This window comes from Manacus candei, unplaced genomic scaffold (genome assembly GCF_025592945.1).
Source record: "Manacus candei isolate 608988 ecotype Guabito, Panama unplaced genomic scaffold, ASM2559294v1 h1tg000026l, whole genome shotgun sequence".
Taxonomy (NCBI): Eukaryota; Metazoa; Chordata; class Aves; order Passeriformes; family Pipridae; genus Manacus; species Manacus candei.
The window spans coordinates 2,311,362-2,330,431 of record NW_026138074.1 but is presented as its reverse complement, the minus strand read 5'-3'; the positions used below and the strand labels follow the sequence as shown (position 1 = coordinate 2,330,431).

Below are 19,070 nucleotides of genomic sequence, written 5' to 3'. Positions count from 1 at the left end.
CAGAGGAGATACCTGGTGCTGTCCTCTAAGCCTAGGACCCTTTGGCTTTGTCCTGAATTTTTATTACTCACCTTCTAGAACACCTGACTTTGCATACCCAAAAAAAATAGCCTGGCTGCCCGAGGGTGGTAGGGCACTGAGAGGCAGGGACTGTTCTGCTGCACCTGGTTGCAATCCTGCTGCTGGGACTAGGCACCAGCTGAACCTTTTCCTCTGGCTACAGTCTTTGCTTTACAATTTGGGAAACGTGTGTCATGGCCTGCATGAGGCAGATGTATTTCTCACACACCTTTCATTACTGGCCCGCTTGTGCAAAAGATTTCACCTTGCAGATTGCAAATGGGAGCACACATTAAAACTGTAAATGCCATCTGAAGAAGATCGGTGGTTTAAAAGAATTTTATTTTTGTTTTGTTCTGCTTATTCGAGGGAGTAAGCCCAAGGGTACTCAGTAGGTACGGAAACACTACAGAGGCAGACACTTACAGAAATTAAATTTCTAAAATAAAAGATAATCTACTTTCTGCTTCTTCCCAGCTAAGGAGGAATAGGAAGAGAAAGAGTAGAGGGAGAGAAGAGGCAGCCGAAGGGATTGTCAGTTTTATAGAACTGTCCAGGCCATAATAAATGCACAAGCTGAAAGAAATAAAGAAGAAACAGGTTCTTTGGGTGTAAGAATTGTGCAATTACACTGCATGCAGTATCTTTATTAGAAAACTTAAAATATGGTGATATCTTGTAGAGAGAAACAGATCAGAGATAGAAGTTTCAGAAAACCATTGCATTTATCTATCAATATTTCTATATATAAAGATATTTTTCCTGGTAACTATTCCTCCGCCCGTTCCTACAGGTCTCATTCATTCCTGTAAGTGTTGTTTTTTGACACCCACAGCGTTATTTATAGGGTTACAGCTTCCAAACCCTTCCAGCCAAGAAGCTGCAGGCCCTGGTAACAGATGAGGTGTCAAGATCAAACTTAGATATTAATTCACATTGATTTCACAAAAACATGTGGACAGCATTTATTTCTTTGTTGCTTATCCAATTACTCAGTAGGCTCTTTTGGGGCTGAAAGCCTCATTCAGACATGTCAACTGGGAGCCAGTCCCTGCCATGACATGTTAAACTTGGATATCATTTCCCTCCAAAGAGCAGGTTCCCACTCCTGCAGTGAGCCCCATCCCTGCTCACAAAGCCAATTCACTCTGCTGAGACCAGGGAAGGAGCAGCCAAGTGTCCAGAGTTTGGAAACATAAACAGTTCCTTTCAGTACTGAATCTGAGAGGTGGAAGATATGTTTCTAAGGCAACTCTCCATGCTGCTCAGGCAATGTGGGAGTCTGCTGGTAATTTCCACCACCCTTTTATGAAGCAGGCAGGGCAGGATGTGCTAGGGGAAAAGGAGGAACATGCTAAAAAAGACTCTAAAAATTAACAACACTAAAAGCAAAATCAAGCAGCTGCTTCCACTTTTTCTGTCATAAAATGTTTCACAAGTAGTCCATCTCTGTGGATTCCCTTCTGGGAGGATTTCCCAGCTTTAGGACACCTGTCCAGGATGATAGTTTTTGACTTGTAGTTCTACAAGACTGTACCAACAGAAGACGACTGTGAGGATCTTGTGTGCAGAGAGGAGTTCTTGTCCAGGCTGCGTCCACTGAAAGCTCTGTAGTCTTTGCAGATCAAGAGAAAACATGGAGATTTTCTGAAAGCTTCACAGAGATGCTTCTTGAACTTCTCACCCACAAAGGCATAGATAACTGGGTTGAGGCAGCAGTGGACAAAGGAGAGAGCCTCAGCCAGCTCCACAGCTAGGTCTAGCCTTTGGCTTGTCTGGCAGTCATCAATGATGTACATGTTCCTTAGAGAGTCCAAAAAAAGCACAATGTTGATGGGAGTCCAGAAGAGGAAGAACACAATTACAACAATAAAAACCAGTTTTATTGCTTTGTACTTGTTCTGGGTATGGCACTTCTGCAGATTTTTCAAGATGCTGTGGTAGCAGAAAATGAGGACACCAACGGGGATCAACCACCCCAGGATGTTGACTTCAAAATTACTGAAAGTCTTCCAGCCATTGTTGCCACCAGGATAGTGAGGGATGCATTTAATCTGGTTATTGTCATTTACTTCCTGGTAAAAAATTAAGTCTGGCATTGACGCTAAAATGGCAATTACCCAAAGGACCAGGCTGGTGATAGCCCCATGGGCAGCTGTTCGAATCTTCAGAGCATAGACAGACTGGACTATGGCCAAGTACCTGTCAATGCTCATGATGGTTATGAAGAAGACGCTGCTGTAGAAACCAATGAAATAGGCTGAGCTGATGATCTTACACATAGCATTTCCAAAAGTCCATTGACTCATAATGGAGTACCGAACCAAGAATGGGAGGGAGAAAACAAAGAGAAGGTCAGAGATGGCGAGGTTCAGCAGATACACGTCAGTCATGGTCTTGATTTTCTTGAAAACTGTTAGAACCCAAATCACCAAAGCATTTCCCGCAAGGCCTACCACAAACAGTAGGGAGTACAGTACTGGAAAAAAGGTAGATGAAAATGCTGGAATATTTTCAGCATTACAGATGATGCCCAGGTCTGGGTAGTAGAAGGCGGATTCATAGGCTGCAGGGGAGTTAGATGTTGGCAATGTGTAATCCACCTGTTCAAGGACAAAGAAGTTCATAAGACCCAAGTCCCATATTACCCTCTTAGTAAATATACTAGGCAAGAGTCAGCTCATGCTAAACCACATGAGGACAAAACAGCTGTGCCGCAGCTGTGGTACAGGATGCAAACAAGGAATGAACATGAGACACTGGTCCTCCCCTGCAAGATCTGGGATGAGGTTCTTGCACCAGAGGGGCAGAGGAGATCAGAATGCAGCTGACTCCCCTGACTCCTTGTGGAGGCATGCCCCATTCCTGAGTCGAGGTGGGGCACTGGGGCTAGAGACAGCGAGCATCCCCAAACCAGCAATGAAATAAGCATGGCCAGGGGGCTGAGAGACCCTGATATGGATTTTGGGGTCCTATTCCATGTTTCCTTCTGAAAGGCGAAAGGGAGCAGGGCTCAGAGAGAAATTGACATGTAAACATTCATCTCCTAAAAGCTTCATTTCCAATTAATCGAGTGCCAAAAATAGCCCTCCATGGGACAAGTTACTTTTGCCTAGGATTCCTACACAATTCAAGCAGTTTTCAGCTGTAAAGGCGCCAGCACTTACAGGTCACCAGTGAGTGCTGCTCATCGCACTTTCTCACCACCCCAGGCAAGATCAACAGTAGCAGCTCTGGCCCATGGGGTGACTTCCCAAAGAGCAGATGGGGCTTTCTGCCTCTTCCTCCCTCCTTCCCAGCTTTGCCTTCTCTGTAACCACCACATGCCTGGGCAGTACCTGTGACAGCAAAGAGCTAAAGAAGATGGATGGCAGCACATATCCCAGTCAGGATATCCTCCATAGGACACTCCTAGCACTACCTCTGCCCTCAAGGACAGCCTTTTCCCACAACACAGTCTCATCAGCCAAAGATACTTTCACTCAGTGTTTTTTTTTAACAACAATGACACTGATTTCTTCTAAATCCTCATCATCTCTTTCAGTACTATATGTTCCTATAGGCAAAACTGGACCTCTAAGATGTGCTACTGGCCTCAGCTTGCAGGGGAGCAACCTGGTGGAGAGTGACTCACCGACATGTCCTCAGAGCCGCCTCTGCCCAGCTGGTATGTCAAGTTCCTCTCCATAATCCAACACTGTGTTTAAAGAGTGCAAAAAAAATGTCTTTATATGACATATTTTTAAGAAGCAGGCATACCTTCATTTATTATATAGGCTGGCAGTATTTACCTGAGCTTACGCTGCAATGCCAAGCCACAGGCAAGGTCCTCACTGCTGCAGTGCACAGTCCTAAAATATCTTTTCCTCTTTGTGACATGTGTTACAGCCTCTGTACTTGACACTTAGAGAAACGGAAACATTTCAGGTTTATCTCTGAATAATCAGTATGCCTTTTACTTTGGGCGTTTATATGAACGTCAGTGGAAGAGATTTGCAATTTCCCCCACGTCTTTGAAGTGTCCTCGTCTTTCACCTGGGTGCCCCTGTCCCACCTGCAGTTTCTCTGGCTAGGAGAGATAAAGTAGCACTGCCTCTCCTCTGCTCCAAGAACTTTTGGTGAAGATGTCTGAGGGGAATGGTCCAATGCTGCCAATAGCCAGTAATGGTAAAGGGCACCATGTTTGCTTTAACATTTCTCCTTGGAAGGCACCTTCCCACCACAATCACCCAAGCACAGAAAGAAATACCAAAGGGAAATGATCACAGAATCATAGTCATTTAGGTTGGAAAAGATGTTTAAGATCATCAAGTCCAACTGTAATCTGAATGCTGCCAAGTCCATATCACCCAAAACATGCACACTTCAGGATGGTCTCACTGACAATAAAGCCCTGAACAGCACTGAATTTCCACTAACTCTACCAAGTACCTACTGCCACCATATCCTGACCCAACACAGCTTCCATCCCATAGCTGTGTCTGATTTTCCCGACAACACAAGATACATGGGAAAGAGCAGCGCTGCTGAGCAACAGGTAACATCTGAAGTGTGTGTTATCTCCTTAAATACTGCTGGTCCTCACTATAGCTTGGTGCCATTACTGAAATTCAGGCAAATCTCATAACTTTTTTGTTTGTTTTGAACAAACAGTACCTCACTGGGCATCAGTCCACAGATGTGCCACTAAAGATCCCCATTTGGAATGGTCTCTTGTCTCTCCCAAATTCTTTGAATGTCCACCTGCATTCACCATTGCTCCAAAGGCAGAGGGGTAAATATCTGTGAACTAAGAATATCTGCAACTATTGCACATGTGGTGGTGATGATTGGCTTTCTTTGTCCGTGGTGGGCAGAGTGATATTGGTCAAAGTTCTGTACATGAGTCAAGCCATGACAACCAAGCTCTGCTGGGTATTAACTCTTAAAATACCTGAAACTAGAAATCAAAACCAGGAACAAATTACTTTATCACAGGAGTTACTGACAGTGTTGAAGCTGAATCTCCACTATCCATATGCAGGTTTAAAACAGCACTCACAAATTTATTAGTGTTGGTGGCAGAGAATATACCTAGGAATCATTCAATGTGGAAAAAGATGTGTTCACCAAATGGGAATTTGGCAGTTCTGTGCCTCTCATCTCCTAAATAGACATGAAAGGCTGCCTGAGCACAAGGAACAAGCAGCCCCAGCAGCTCTGAGACTGCTAGGGAGCTGTGAAGTGTCCAGGCATCTCCCAATGAAGTAGGAACAGAGGCTCACAAGCCACCCCATGCAGTAGCTGGGACTGAGGGTGACACTTCGGACGTTCATACCACACATGTTGTGCTTGGGGGAGGTGTTTCACTGAGCCTGAGTGGGAGAGGAGCAAGCTGCCTGTGACAGGACATCCTCTGGTGCCTGCAATGGTCAGCACAGTTGCAGCAGCACAAAACACCCCCAGCCAGAGATGCCAAAGTGACCTCTGCTTGCAGCTTGCCAAGCTCCACCCCAGGGTCTTCCTATGGGGAAAGCACTGGCTAGAGGAGACAGGATGCCAACATGCATCAGTGATAGCAGTGGCACAGGCCACTGGCACCTCATTCACAGAGGAAAGACATGGCCCAACGCCCCTCTCTGGGAGACCTTGGCTGTGTCCTGCATGGTAGTGGGAAGCCCTGTCTGAAGGAAGCCCAGGAACAAGGAAAATTTGCCACCAACCCCATCAGAAAGGTCATCAGTGCCTTGCTCCTTTCAAAGAGTGGTGCCAGCAGGAAAGGAGAAAGAGGATGAGCAGGAGGAGGACGAAGAGGCAGGTGCCCACGAGAAACAGAGAGGGGTACAGTTGCAGTTGTCCCTGGGTAGCCACCCTGTGAGCGGGACAGTGCCTGAGTGCTGGTGCTGCTCCCACTGGCATCATGTCTCAGCCTTGGACAGGATGCCCTGCTTTCACTTGCCCACTCCTTGGCTTCACAGGGGCAGTTACAGTATTATAGTACATGGAAAATGAATAGTGGCATGAGAGAAACTTAACCTGTTTCTTCTGAACATACCCTCAGCAGAAAACATCCTACAGGCACTGCAGAGCCAAACCCTCCCAGTTGCAGCATGGCAATCTAGGTTCACCTAGGAATCATTTTGGCTTGGGTCAAAAGCTTGAAAATACCTTTTGTAACTCATAACCCAAAATTTGGCACCTTAAGCACCTGAGAGGTACTTGGCTGTAGCAGTGCAGAGAGAAGGGTGGTGCTGGTGGCCACAGTGACCTGCAGATCCCTGTAAAGCCCTGTGGGATCCTCCTGTGGAAGATGTCCTCACAGCACAACGTATGCAGGGAATGTGTTCCACCTCCCTGGTCACAGCCAGGTGGATTGCATCAGTGTCACCTCAGAGGTGACATTTGTCAGACTGCCATTTGGACCATCTGAGAGGTCTTCATTCACTCCATGGCCCCAGCCCTGTTGGCTCTAACATGGCAATGGGCTTATTGACCAGTGCTGTCACTGTAAATGTTTTGGGGCATGGGAGGGAAGCATCTCTCCTTCACTGGAAGTGCCTCAAAGTAGTTTTTGGCTCTACAAAGAAGTTTGTCTCCTTCAGCAGAGTCAGTAACACTTTGGCTCAGGAACAGGGATATTTGGGACCGTGATGAGACCATAGTGTGAGACAAGTGAGCAGAAGAGACCAGGGATTCAGAGTCATCCTATACCTAAATCCAACAGTGCCTGGGCACCCCAGCTGCACCCACCCCTGAGCAGGGACCAGTCCGGACCCAGCTCACTTTTACCTCCCCACCGCTTTACTGAAGAATGAACATGCCCCCCACTGGTGGCTGGAAAGCCACCACAGCTGAGTTGTCTCATTGCATCTCTCCAGGACAGCAACACGAAGGGATGCGGCTCCCTCTGCTGGGCTTTCCTAAAGAAGTGAGGCACACCCCTGCAGAGATGTGTGTGATCAGTGGCACTGCTTCACCTCCTTATTCATCATGAGGCTTCTTTTAAGGAAGAAAACTCTTCCAGGTCAACAGCAAGACAAAACCTGGACAGTGCTGTTACTGCCACGGTTTCATGCTGGATGAGCTCTTTCTTTGGATGCATACCATTTGGCCACTGTTGTTGCACCCCCTTTTTGCTTAGAAAACCACAAAAAAGTTCATTGTTGCTCCACCCAAACGCATGGACGGATAGGATCCAACCACACTAGCTCTATAAAGAAACATTTCAAATGCATCACTTGAGTTTGGCAGCTTTATTAGAGTTGTTAAGCTTACTCCTCTAAACAATCTACCTAGGCAGTCTCACCCCAGCACAGCCAGAAACATGTCAAAAGAAAGAGCCAAAGCAGCTTTTCCAAAATGACACATATCTCCCAGCCAGCTTCCTTACATAATCAATTATATAATCAGTGATGATGCACTGGGTTTACATGGTAGTACCCAGTTCCAGCCAACTCCAAGACGGCTCTGCTGCTGGCCAAAGCTGAGCCCATTAGTGATATTGGCAATGCCTCTATGATTCAGAAACACTGTGCAACGGCAGCTGTGAGAGTGAGAATATGTGAGAGAAGAAGCCTTGCAGACTCCACAGTCAGTGAAGATAGAGGGGAAGGAGGTGCTCCAGGTTCTGGAGCAGAGATTCCCCTGCAGCCTGTGGAGAAGACCATAGTGACACATGTTGTCCCTGTGGAAGTCCACAGTGGAGCAGGATGTGAGGTAGGGAAATGTCCTAATTAGAGCAGCCGGGAACAGTTCATCACTGTGTGGGTGTAACCCAAACTGTGTATTCTACACCCTCTATGTCATTTCCCAGGAACTGTTAACAACAGACCATTTGCAGCAGCTGCCCAGAGCACACCTGACCCCTCAGGCTATAAGCAGTGTGTTAAGAAGCCTGTGAGATAGGAGGATGTTCTATCCTCACACTAATGACTCAGGTGTAATAACTCCCAGGAGGAGAGTCATTAGCACCTCCACACCCAACCTAAGGGGTCATATCTGTTAATGGGCCATCAAGGATTCCAGACTCACAATCACCCACTGTGGAACTTTCCACCCTGGGGGAGGTACTGGGCATTCCCACTCAAACCTTGTACATAATCTTGGGGTCTTGTGATTTCTGGACTCACTTGTCGGATCCAGAGGAGGAGTAGAACCACTAGAACCCTGACTGGACTGCAACCATCACCCTTGACCAGACTGCAACCAGCACTCTCACCAACAAGTTTTCCTCTCCTTTAACTTTGGACTCAGGGGGACCACGTGGGGCTCAGCACAGGGGCCAATGAACACCATTCTGTTCATGCCCCAGGGTGCTGAGTTATACATCTGGGTTTTGTGGGTTAAAACCAATTGTTTGCCCATATAATTGTATTTATTGTATTATTTTTACTAAATTGTGACTCTGACATAATCTCTTTTGAGTTGGGTTCATTTCTCCTGCTGGTTTACCTTTAAACTAACACAGGAAAGAGGTACCAGGATGGATGGGGGTGAGCTGATCCTCTTTTCCATGAGTTAGCAGGCAAAGTCAGTTAATGAAATATAAGGCAGTTACTCCTGAGGAGAGAACTGCATAACAAGAGAGGAGCTTGCAAAAGGGAAGAGAGCATCTAATGAAGTGCTTTTACCAGCCTGTGTGCTACATTTTCTCAGAGAAGTATATTCTCTCTTTCTTCAGGGGCTGCCATGTGGCAAAGCGAGCACATGACAGAAAGTGGTTTGTGCATGTGGCTACTGCTGTGCCCAGGGAATTCTTTCTAGGAACAGCCCAACTAGCTGGAGCATGATGTTCTGGATATGCTGTTCCTTACTTGCCCAGGGCTCGGCAAGCTGGTAGGCCATATTCTCAGAAAAGCAGCTTGCCAAAGCCATTGCATGCTCCTCCCAGCCTCCTCCGGCTTCGTTGATAAGCAGTGTCTGATTCTGCAGGCACAGCGAAGTTGCACAGTCTCAGGGCTGGTGCAGGTCTAATACTGAAAAGCTTCGTTTCTGTGCCTTACTTCTCCAATGCTCTGGAAACCCAGCCCTCCTCTGCTCCAGGCCCAGGATGTGGAAGACCAAGTGGAAACACTACCAGTAGCGGTAAGGAAGTAGCTCAGGCTTCTGAATGACACAATCTCCACAGGAAGCTGGTTTTTTGGGGAAGTGGGGGGGTGTGAACTGAAGGAAGACATGGAAGATGCTGGTTATGAACCAGTGCTTCCCACTGCCCGTGTCTGAGAAAGCGCTTTGGGGTTCAGTTGCTGGATACAGTGTACAGTTCTGGAATACAGCATACAGTTGCTGGAACTGAGTACAGTTCTGCTGTCCCCAACATAAGAAAGACATGGAACTGTTGCAGCAAGTCCAGAGGAAGGTCCCAAAGTTGATAAGAGGACTGGAGCACCTCCCCTGCAAGGACAGGGTGAGAAAGCTGGGGTTGTTCAGCCTGGAGAAGGTTGTGTGGAAACCTCACAGCAACCTTCCAGAATCTGAAGGGGGCCTACAGGGAAGCCAGATGGGGATTCCTTGTCAGGAACTCTAGTGATAGGACAAGGATTAATGGGGACAAATTGAAAGAGGAGAAATTTATGCTAGATACTATGAAAAAATTCATTACTGTGAGGGTGGTGAGACACTGGAACAGGTTGCCTGGGAGGTTGTGGATGCCCCAACCCTTCCAGTGTTCAAAGCCACATTGGATAAGGCAACCTGGCCTAGTGGGAGGTGTCCCTGCCCATGGCAGCGGGGCTTGGGCCTGGATGATCTTTTAAGTTTGTTTACACTTTTAAGGTCCATTCCAACCCCTTAACATTGTATGATTCTGCGGTTCTATGATTCTATACTGAACGGCGGAGAGAACTGCCGAAAGCGCGACTCCGAGGCAGAGGCGGCTGGGGGGAGCCGGTTAGGGCCGGGCGGCCGCCGCTCGCTCCCGGGACCGTGCCCGGGTGTCCCGGCGGAGAGACGGCGCGGCGAGCGAAGGGTTACAGGCCCCGCATGCGCCGGGCGGGAGCGGGGCCGGCCCGGGGTCGGCGGCGCTGATGGGCGTCACCGCTGCCCGCCGCGCTCACTGGCTGCGGGCGGCGCGGGGATGCCGGGCCGGGACGCTGAGGTACGGCTGGGCCGGACCGGGCCGCTGCCCCGGGCCCTCCTCGCCCGCTCTGCCCAGGAGGGCCCCGAGGCAGCGCCCGGGTGGGAGGCGGCGGGGGCCTCACTGCCTCTCCCCTCCTCCCCGCCCTCCTCCATCGCGGTCCGCGGCCGCCCGGCTCTCGTTCCGCGGCCCCGGGGCAGCGGGAGGCACAGGAGGGGAGGGACGCGCGGGCCCAGCCCCGTAGCGGTGGGTCCGGGCGGTGGGGGGTGGTCGGGCCTCGGGGGGTCCATTGCTGTCTTTGAATGTGCCCTTCTGGACACCGCCGTGCAGTTTCTGGTCTGTCCGTGTTTCCTCATCTGCTGTGCCAAGGGGCGCAGAAACTCGTTGTCCATTAAAAAAACCAGCTATATGTTTATATAAACCCAAACAAAACCCCAAAAAAATCTTCACCCGGCCGTGTGATTTGTATCTCCTGCCTTATCGTTACCCGAGAAGCGCCGGCAGGCGGCAGCCGATGTGGGTAAGGAAAGGCGGGAGGCACGGCTCAGCCGAGCAGGCCGTGTTGTGCTGTGGGTACGTTTGGGCCAGGTTTGGGTCGAGGGCAGTCTTAAGGAAGAGGCCCACTGGTGCCCGTGGCAGTGCGGGACCTTGGTGTGCAGAGTGGGGAGGAAGGGTAGGAGGTGCTGCCAGCAGAGGTGGATGGGACTGGGGCAAAGGTACGGGTAGGTGGTGGGAGGGGGGGCACCCATTTCTTTTGACATGGCAAATGGTAACCAAATGGCTGCTAATACATTCGATGTTCAGAAAACTCTTTCCAACCACGAACTGCAAGGAGATTCTGGAACAATCTCCCAGAAAGAGCAGAGGGCCCAAAAACCACAAATAAAACATAATCAGCCTCAGAAAAGGTCTGGCAAAATTTTCTGTGCCCTATAAACAGTCCTTAGCATCTGGGGTCAGCTTGTCTTCCTTTCCTATTACATGCGACATACCAGCTGCAATATTTCTTTTTGTGCCAGTCTTAATTTAAATTTCTATTCTTCCTCTTCCAGATGCATCCAGTCCTAAAGGCCTTTGTGTGTGGCTCCATCAGTGGCACTTGTTCTACACTCCTCTTCCAACCCCTTGACTTGCTGAAAACCCGCCTGCAAACTCTGCAGCCTGCCGTGAATGGGTGAGAGGGTGGGGATGTGTATGCGTGGGTGTATGCATGGGGGGCGTGGGGGTGCTCCTCCATAGGCCTCTGCTTTTATTTGCTGGCTGGGGTTTGGAGTTCAGGTTTGTAATTCAGGAGCTCGGAGTCTTGTTGAAAGAGGAGGTATGTTTTTATATCATGGAGAAGGATTGATATTTTACTCCAGAAGAGGGAAAGTGTCTGCGGTTGTGAGCGCTACTTTAATATATTTAATAATTAATATTACATATGCTGTAATAATGTGTAACCTCAGCATTTGTTTGTTCTCATCTGAGAGACTGGTTTGCTGGAGTGGCTGCTGTGCAGTTTCATGGGGTGTCCTCTGCCTGAAATATCTGGTGCGGTTATCCTAGGATAACTTTTCCATGCAGGCAGATGCTCCCATTTGCTTCGTGTATGCCTATATCTGCTGCTGCTAACAAAGGGAATGATCAGCTAAAAATGCTAATGAGAGTGGGCTCTAGTGTGTGTTACAAGTGATGAGGAACAGGAGGTGACTGAGAAGCCCTGGAAAGAGAGACCAAGAAAAGCAGGCTAAGTTGAGAAAGAGCACCTCAGAGTAATGCACAGAGATAGGCATGAAAGGGGGGGGGCACGGAGTACATCTGCCAGGTAGCAGGAGCAGGTCATCTCTGCAGTTCCTGTCTTTCTTTCAGGTCTGGTCGTGCTGGGATGGTAAGGCTGCTCTTTAGGGTTGTTCGTACTGAGAGTATTCTGGGGCTCTGGAAAGGTGTCTCTCCAGTAAGTGGCTGTTTTAACCCTGACTTCTGAAAATAAATAGATAAATAAATTTACTGTTTATTACTACGTCTGCCTGGATTTAAATAGCCAACTCTTGTACAATTATGAATGAAACCACATGATTTAGAGTATATCCAATTTTAAGGAGTTACTGTTGTGAATTCCACTGATTTGGTTATGGCACTCCCTGTGGTTTTGCAGTTCTGACCAGCTGAACACTTGAATACTTTTGCAAATATGGGATGGCAACTGCACGAACTTCCTTTTGGTTTGGAATATCTTGTTCCTAGAAAACTGCCATTGAGGAATGCATTAAATCCTGGCATCATTTGAATCATTTGTCTGTCAGTGCCATAAATAATTTTTACCTTATCTTCTTTCCTTGGCATGTTAGCTTTAGTGATTTTTTTGTTTTCTACAAAGCCTTCTGTCAAGTTTAACAGTCTCAGAAATGTTCTGTAGTACATTTTGTCTTACGTTAGCTTTTTCTTTCTTCATCTGCTTCTGTTTCTTCTGAAGTCCTTTGCAAGATGTATTCCTGGGGTTGGGATTTACTTCAGCACTTTGTACATGATGAAGCAGAAGTTCCTAGTGGACCGTTCACCCACAGCCCTGGAGTCTGTCTTTCTGGGTGCCACTGCACGTGCAGTTTCTGGGATTTGCATGTTGCCAGTGACTGTAGTGAAGACCCGATATGAGGTATGCCTTTCCAATTAGTTCCCTGTTAGTGGTGTCACACACCTTCCTTGAGATGAAAAATAAGTTCTTCCGTCTGGAGAAGGTTACTGCCACTGGGGTACAGTGGCAGTACAGGGATGTAGACCTGTTTTCATCCTGGTTCACACACTGTGCAGGAGATGCCACGCACTGATACTTAGGCAAGAAGTGTAAGATGACACAAAATTGACCCTGAGATTTTCAAGTTTCACTTGTATAGGATGTATGTGTAGCATCTTTCATGTTTCACCTTCCTGAAAGATTGTTTTAAAGGCTGAGGCAGGTGAAACCCAGTTTTTGTCTTGGGCTGTCCTCTGTGCTGTCATCTTGGGCATCACACTGAGTGCATACTGCCATTTCCTTTGGATGGCCTCAGGGTGTGTATAGGGCTCCTTACCTGTGCCTGGCACATGGATTACTGACCTTTGTGTACCCTTGCAGAGTGGAAGATTTGGCTATGGGAGTGTATATGGAGCTCTGAAGAATATCTATCAGACGGAAGGGGCTCGTGGCATGTTCAGTGGGCTCACAGCGACACTGCTGCGGGATGCCCCCTTCTCTGGCATATACCTGATGTTCTACACACAGACCAAAAAACTCACACTTCAGGGTAAGGATGATTGTTGGAGGCTGGGATGGAAAATATTTTTCTTCTCTGATCTTGCCCTGCAGCTGACAGCCTGCATGCTCTGCTTATTGCCCTCCGCCTCAGGAGTTAAATTAGTCTCTTGCAGGGCCTTAGGTGAGACATCCACATTTTCCTGTGGAGAACTGTAGACCTATAGCTGAGGTCAGTGCAGAAATGGCCCTAAATTGATTGATGTCTTAATGAAGACTGATGCAATAAGGTGGGTTAGGGAACAGTTGAAAGAGAGCACATCTTCAGCATTGCTTGCTACTTCTGCTTGTCTTGCATACTGCTCTGTTTCCACTGAACTGGGGCTTCTCTGATGTTAGAACTGACTGGGGCAACGTTTGTACAGTCTTGTCTTTTCTGAGTTTCTGTCAAATTCAATTCCCCAGCAAGTGAGGCTTTTTAGTAGTGCTAACTTTTGACTAGTAGCCATATTTCCCTTTGAAAGGTTTCTTTACCTGCAAGGATTTTACAATGTTGATTTAATCATTCAGTAGCTTTCTCTTTGTCACACAGCATGAATGTTCCTGGCCTGTTTTCTATCTGAGTGCATTCCCTTGCTCTGTTGCAGACCAGCTGGATCCAGTGCTCATGCCCTTGCTGAATTTTGGCTGTGGGATCTTTGCGGGAATCTTGGCCTCACTGGCAACGCAGCCTGCTGATGTCATCAAAACACACATGCAGCTGACCCCCCAAAAGTACCACAGGACAAGCCAGGCCATTGCCTTCATCTACAAGGTGAGGTGAATCCCTTGTAATACATGCAATCACAACCTCATTTCTGATCCCCTTGCTTGAAGCACAGCTATTCTGGGGAAGTTTTTGCCTTTAAAAGGAGGTGAACAAGTGTCAGTGCTTGATATGCTCTTGCAGTCGGGCTAATCAGTGTCAGCATTTTCGGATGCTGAAGGGGGTCATGCTGTGGGAAACCAAGACTATAGTATGTAGTCTGAAATGATGGTTTCAGATACAAACCAGATACAAAATAATTCTTTGTCTTTTGGACACTAGAAGAGAAATAAATGCCCAGATCTGTATCCTAGGAATAGGATGGAGATGTACTCAAAGCCCACCTTTCCCTTCCTGCTCTCAGAAGGGCAGATCTTGACAGGTTTGCTTTATTTCCATATTGAACTCTATTCCTAAACAGGAATCTGTTTATTTTTGTATGTATTTTTATGTAACTCTTTTCTCATATCAAAAGGGTTTTTTACTTCAGTACTTGCAAATCTGTTTTTACCGAATCACAAAAAGTGATTTTTGTAAATATGAAGCTCTAAAACCAAGACAAGTAATTTTCCTGAAGTGTCTTGAAACCATTACCATGCCTTCTCTTTGTTGGACTTCCCCAACTATTGTCTCCATCTTGTCATTGCGTTCTCCACTCACTGCTCTTCCTGCTTTCTTGGGTAGCATTGCAATTGTGCAGTGCTACAGGTTCTTTCTAAACATTAAATGCTATTTAAGGCTGGATCTTGCAGAAACTGATCTGGGTCTGAGCTGAAATACATCCTGTGCTCTTCCATATAATAAATGATGAGAAATTGAAATGCTAGAGGCAGACTGTGATGACTTGCTTTTTGTGTATCTCCTGTTGCAGGACTTTGGGTTGGTTGGCTTTTTCCGAGGTGGTGTGCCCCGTGCCCTCAGGCGCACTCTGATGGCAGCAATGGCATGGACGGTGTATGAACAGATGATGGAAAAAATGGGCTTGAAGTCTTGACCGAGTTGCACGAGAAATGACCAGCTTCACTCCTTCTCCTGCTTGCTGTGATCAACTGGCACTAGGAAGTTCCCAGTTCCACAGAGGAATAAGCCTTGCTCAGCCAGGAGGAAGAAAGCCCTTCTGAGACAGGGGATTAGGCCTTTTGGCAAGTAGAGGAACGGAAAGACTGGACCTTTGCATTGTTTGATCAATGTATTCCAGAAGGACTGCACTTGCAGACTGCCAAGGGAAATGGCAGAGTTTCAGCTATTTTTAAAAATAGCTCTGTGCTCACCACCTTTACGCAGTGAGACATTCCTAGAGCAAAAGTGTTTGAGGAGAAAACCTGCCAGCCTGTTCCTTGCTAGTGTGGCCAGTAAGGCCGCAGTGAGCCACTGTCTGATATAGAACCTCCTTCCTCAGATGCTTTGTTCTCACAGAGGAACATTGCAGGCCCCAGTGGGGGACTGGATGTGTCTCTTAATGCTTATATTGCAGGAGTGGCTGGAAGAGAAATGAAATGCTGAAGGAAAGCTAGAAACATGGTCTCTGACATCACTTCCGTACTGTGCGTGATAGCAGAGAGAGTAACTGGAACCTCCTTGCTGCGTTTTGTGTTATTATGTGATTGAGCATCTTCACACTCTTGAAGTGTGCTTCTGCCTCTACAGCAGTGTTTGCACTGGAATTAAGAAGCATAAGGCACTTTAGAATTGATTGCTACCAAAGTTCTACTTGTTCTCTGAAAAAAAATTCCTGCTGGTTTAACATTAGCAGGAATGCTGAAGTGGGTTTTGTTGTGCATTTCTTTTTATCCAGTTGTCATAGAGATTTACTTGCTTCCCACTACTCATTTGTTAATCCCTGATCAACATCCTCAGTGCAAACTGCTCCTTCGATGTAGCTTTGAGGGTCACGGCTCATAATGCATAAAGGTATGATGGAAACAGATACAGATAGTGGCACTTCAGGTTTCCCTTAAAAGCAGCTGCTGATTGCATGTGGACTATGTTTGGGTTTGGAAAGAAAAGGCTGCTCTTTCTATAAGATTTCTCCAAAGTTTGAGCCCTGTGAGTGTTTGGTAGGGAACTTTACTTCTCCTTGGGCTCCACAGAGACCCTCACATCTTCCCAGCTGATCATTTTCTCTTTTCAGGTAGTCCATATTTGAGTATCCCTGAGTTTAGGCTTAGAGAGAAATACACGTTTTCCATCCACTGTGCCTTCTTACTCTTTCCTACTGTGTTACACAGACCTCACAGTGTTTGCTGTCCAAACCTGGGTACAGCCTGCTCCACTCTTCACTTGTGCCTCTCTGGTGGGTTGGATCTCTTGCAGCTCTGTTAGCATAGCCATGAAGCTGACATGGAAGTGTGCATCCTGTTCTGTAGTGTGCCTTGTAGAAAACTTAGCTTTGGCTTTTATTTTCTTAAACATTTAGGGATATTACAGTTAACTTAAAAACCAGAGCATCTGTTTCTAAAGACGACGGCGTGACACTGTAGCTGTATGAACAATCAGCGCTACCTACCTGTTGTTCATAAATTTCAGAGTGTAATTTGGACAATCACTGCCTGCCCTGGCAACCTCCTCAGCACAAGAGTAGAGGGGATGTGGATTCTTAAAGGTGTTCTTTACCAGATTTCAACTCCAAAAAGGTTTGATAACTGGTGTGAAAGTTGAGTAAAGTGTAAGGGGACAGGCTGGAGGCTTGCAAGGTGTTGCCTGTTTTCAGTCTCAGCCCGCCTGTGAGGGGACACTGACGCTACACAGTGCAGGAGTCTCCAGTAATGGTGGTGGAGGGTCCCGTGTGCACATGTCTATGTGTTGATAATAGAGCACTGCATCAAATCATTCCACATTGTGATTGACAAGCAGTCAGATTCCCTCTGCTGCTTCTCACTGTCAGGCATCTGGCACATTATTTACCATATGCTTTCTTTTGCTGTCCTTCCTACCCTTAGTGACCTGAACTTGTGAGAGCACATGAAACCATGCTAACTGCTCATCCTGCTTGTTTGTTATCCTGGGCACTACGGGCACAAAGAGCTGGAGAACCAAGGCAAGGGTTGCTGACCTGGCAGAATAAGGTGGCAATTATACAAGTTACCTCATTTGTCTTTTATTCTCCTGTACATAGGATCAAACTAATATTGTGCTGGAATCCTGAATTTATTTGGGGCTTTCTAAATCTGGTGTGTGAGTTGGATCTGTTGATCTCCTGGGCAGTGGTAGTCGGGGTGGGGGGGGGGTGTGGGGTCGCCTTCAAGGTGCTTCACACGTATTTTAGTTCCTGATTTAGCGATGGCAAAGCAGTGTGCAGCTTGTGCAGACAGAAACATGAGGCAAGTGAGCCAAGGAATGCCAGGTGATAAATCTGGAACTAGGTAACATCCTCATCAGAAACCTGAAATTCAGGAATGTTTTGGTGGCTTTTATGCCCTGTACTCCTGCCTGGTCAAATAACAAAGAACTAGAGAATTTACTCCCACGCACCATGTTTTAAAGTCTACTGTTTGTCTTAAATCTTGATTCAGTGTTTGCTTTTTCTTTGGGAAAGTTCTTCCATTCCCCTTTGTAGAGAATGAGGTGATGATTTGATGTTGGAGTAGAGTGAAAAACTATGTGCTTTAGACTTGTAAATTAGCCTGAGCTCCTTTGAGTATAATAAACAGTGAATCTAAACTGCACTGTGTTTCATTTACTGTTGATGCTGCAAATCCAAAAACTTACCTACCTGTGAGCTGGGGAGAATGAATTCTGCGTTGAAAGTTTGTTGTTTGTTTTTCTGTATTATATTTTTGTCAAGTCTCATGGGGCAAGGGAAAGCTTGAAGTTCTGCTTCACTCTTTTTTTGAAAGCTTTATCACATAGGCAAGCACAAGACTATTTCTCTACTTTGGTCCTTACTATCCTTCACCCTTTTCCCTTCTTCCCTTTCTGTTTCTAAAGTGATTTATTGAAGTTACTTTTTGATAGCTACAGCAAGTCAAGGCAAAAAAAAGAGTGCAGACTTCAAGTTTAGATATATTGCCCTTAGAGTTTAGTGCTTCTAATTAACAACAAATGGTCACTTTACACCCTATATGCAATGTAAATTAAATAAAAGATCTGGGCACAGGTGCTTAATCACCTACCTGCATGGTGCCAGCAATTCAACGCTAACAATCCTATTGGATAATCAAAGCCATCTTAGCTTGGGTTCCAGACACAGTGGTGTGATCCCTTCTATGTATGGCAGGATCCCAGCTGGATCCCTCTTGGATGACCTCTGATGCTGGCAATACACTGTTAGTGAATGTGCATTGTCTCTGCTTGCCCCTGCAGCTGTGGCATAAGAACACAACTGGCTAGCGAGTTGAGACAGGCTGTATTTGAGTTGTAAGGACACAAGAGGAATAGTCTGTATATGCTTTAGAAACTTCATGTTTCCATTCTTCCTGTGTGATGATTTTTTTTTCCCTTGCACTGTTTTAAACAGAACTGGAACCTTGGAACATTGCATGGCTTTAAGTATTGTGAGTGCCTACGTGTCTATATAAAATATTTATGTGAGAAGGTGTATTATATGTTTTATTAAAAACTACTTGCCAAAATGAATGAAACTCCTCTTCAGTGTTTCTTAAAAAAAAAAAAAAACAAAACAAAAAACAAAATGAAAACCAAGCCACAAACCAATCAAATGCACAAGGGATAGGATGGAAGAGAGGCTGAAGAAGGCAAAAGGAGTTTCCCAAGAGAACAGAACTGTTGCATGTCTGCAGGGCCCATACAAGGCAGTGGATATTCTCTTCTTCTGTGGTGTATAATATGCACAGGCTGTGCTAGTACAACCTAAATCAGCTTTACTTAAAGGGAAAAAACACATAGCAATGGGGAATCTTGTCTTTTGCACAGCTTCCTTTGCCTGCCTGCTGTGTGTAAAGACAGATAGAAGTTGAATTTCCTGGTGAAATACCTGCCTT

The 19,070-nt window shown here is 46.6% G+C and overlaps 2 protein-coding genes across 7 annotated transcripts; one reads left to right on the top strand and one right to left on the bottom strand.

Annotated features, from left to right (window-relative positions):
• Positions 1 to 822: 822 nt before the first annotated feature.
• LOC127471843 (C-C chemokine receptor type 8-like) lies at positions 823 to 4,052 on the bottom strand. Of its 2 annotated transcripts, XM_051789224.1 has the most exons (3): positions 3,852 to 3,928; positions 3,695 to 3,757; positions 823 to 2,663 (listed from the first exon to the last, which is right to left on the bottom strand). In XM_051789224.1, the coding sequence occupies exons 2-3, from the start codon at positions 3,746 to 3,748 to the stop codon at positions 1,584 to 1,586; spliced, it is 1,134 nt and encodes a 377-aa protein (XP_051645184.1). In that variant the 5' UTR covers positions 3,749 to 3,757; positions 3,852 to 3,928; the 3' UTR covers positions 823 to 1,583. The 2 variants fall into 2 exon arrangements, with proteins under 2 accessions (XP_051645184.1, XP_051645183.1); XM_051789223.1 differs by having other exon boundaries at positions 3,695 to 4,052.
• Positions 4,053 to 8,973: 4,921 nt separating this feature from the next.
• On the top strand, positions 8,974 to 18,710 carry SLC25A38 (solute carrier family 25 member 38). Of its 5 annotated transcripts, none has more exons than XM_051789230.1 (7): positions 8,974 to 9,123; positions 11,167 to 11,288; positions 11,966 to 12,050; positions 12,570 to 12,749; positions 13,209 to 13,377; positions 13,973 to 14,139; positions 15,002 to 18,710. In XM_051789230.1, exons 1-7 carry the CDS (start codon positions 9,049 to 9,051, stop codon positions 15,122 to 15,124), a joined length of 921 nt encoding a protein of 306 aa, XP_051645190.1. In that variant the 5' UTR covers positions 8,974 to 9,048; the 3' UTR covers positions 15,125 to 18,710. The 5 variants fall into 5 exon arrangements, with proteins under 5 accessions (XP_051645190.1, XP_051645189.1, XP_051645192.1 ...); XM_051789229.1 differs by lacking the exon at positions 8,974 to 9,123 and adding an exon at positions 9,353 to 9,445; XM_051789232.1 differs by lacking the exon at positions 8,974 to 9,123 and adding an exon at positions 10,012 to 10,135.
• Positions 18,711 to 19,070: the final 360 nt, after the last annotated feature.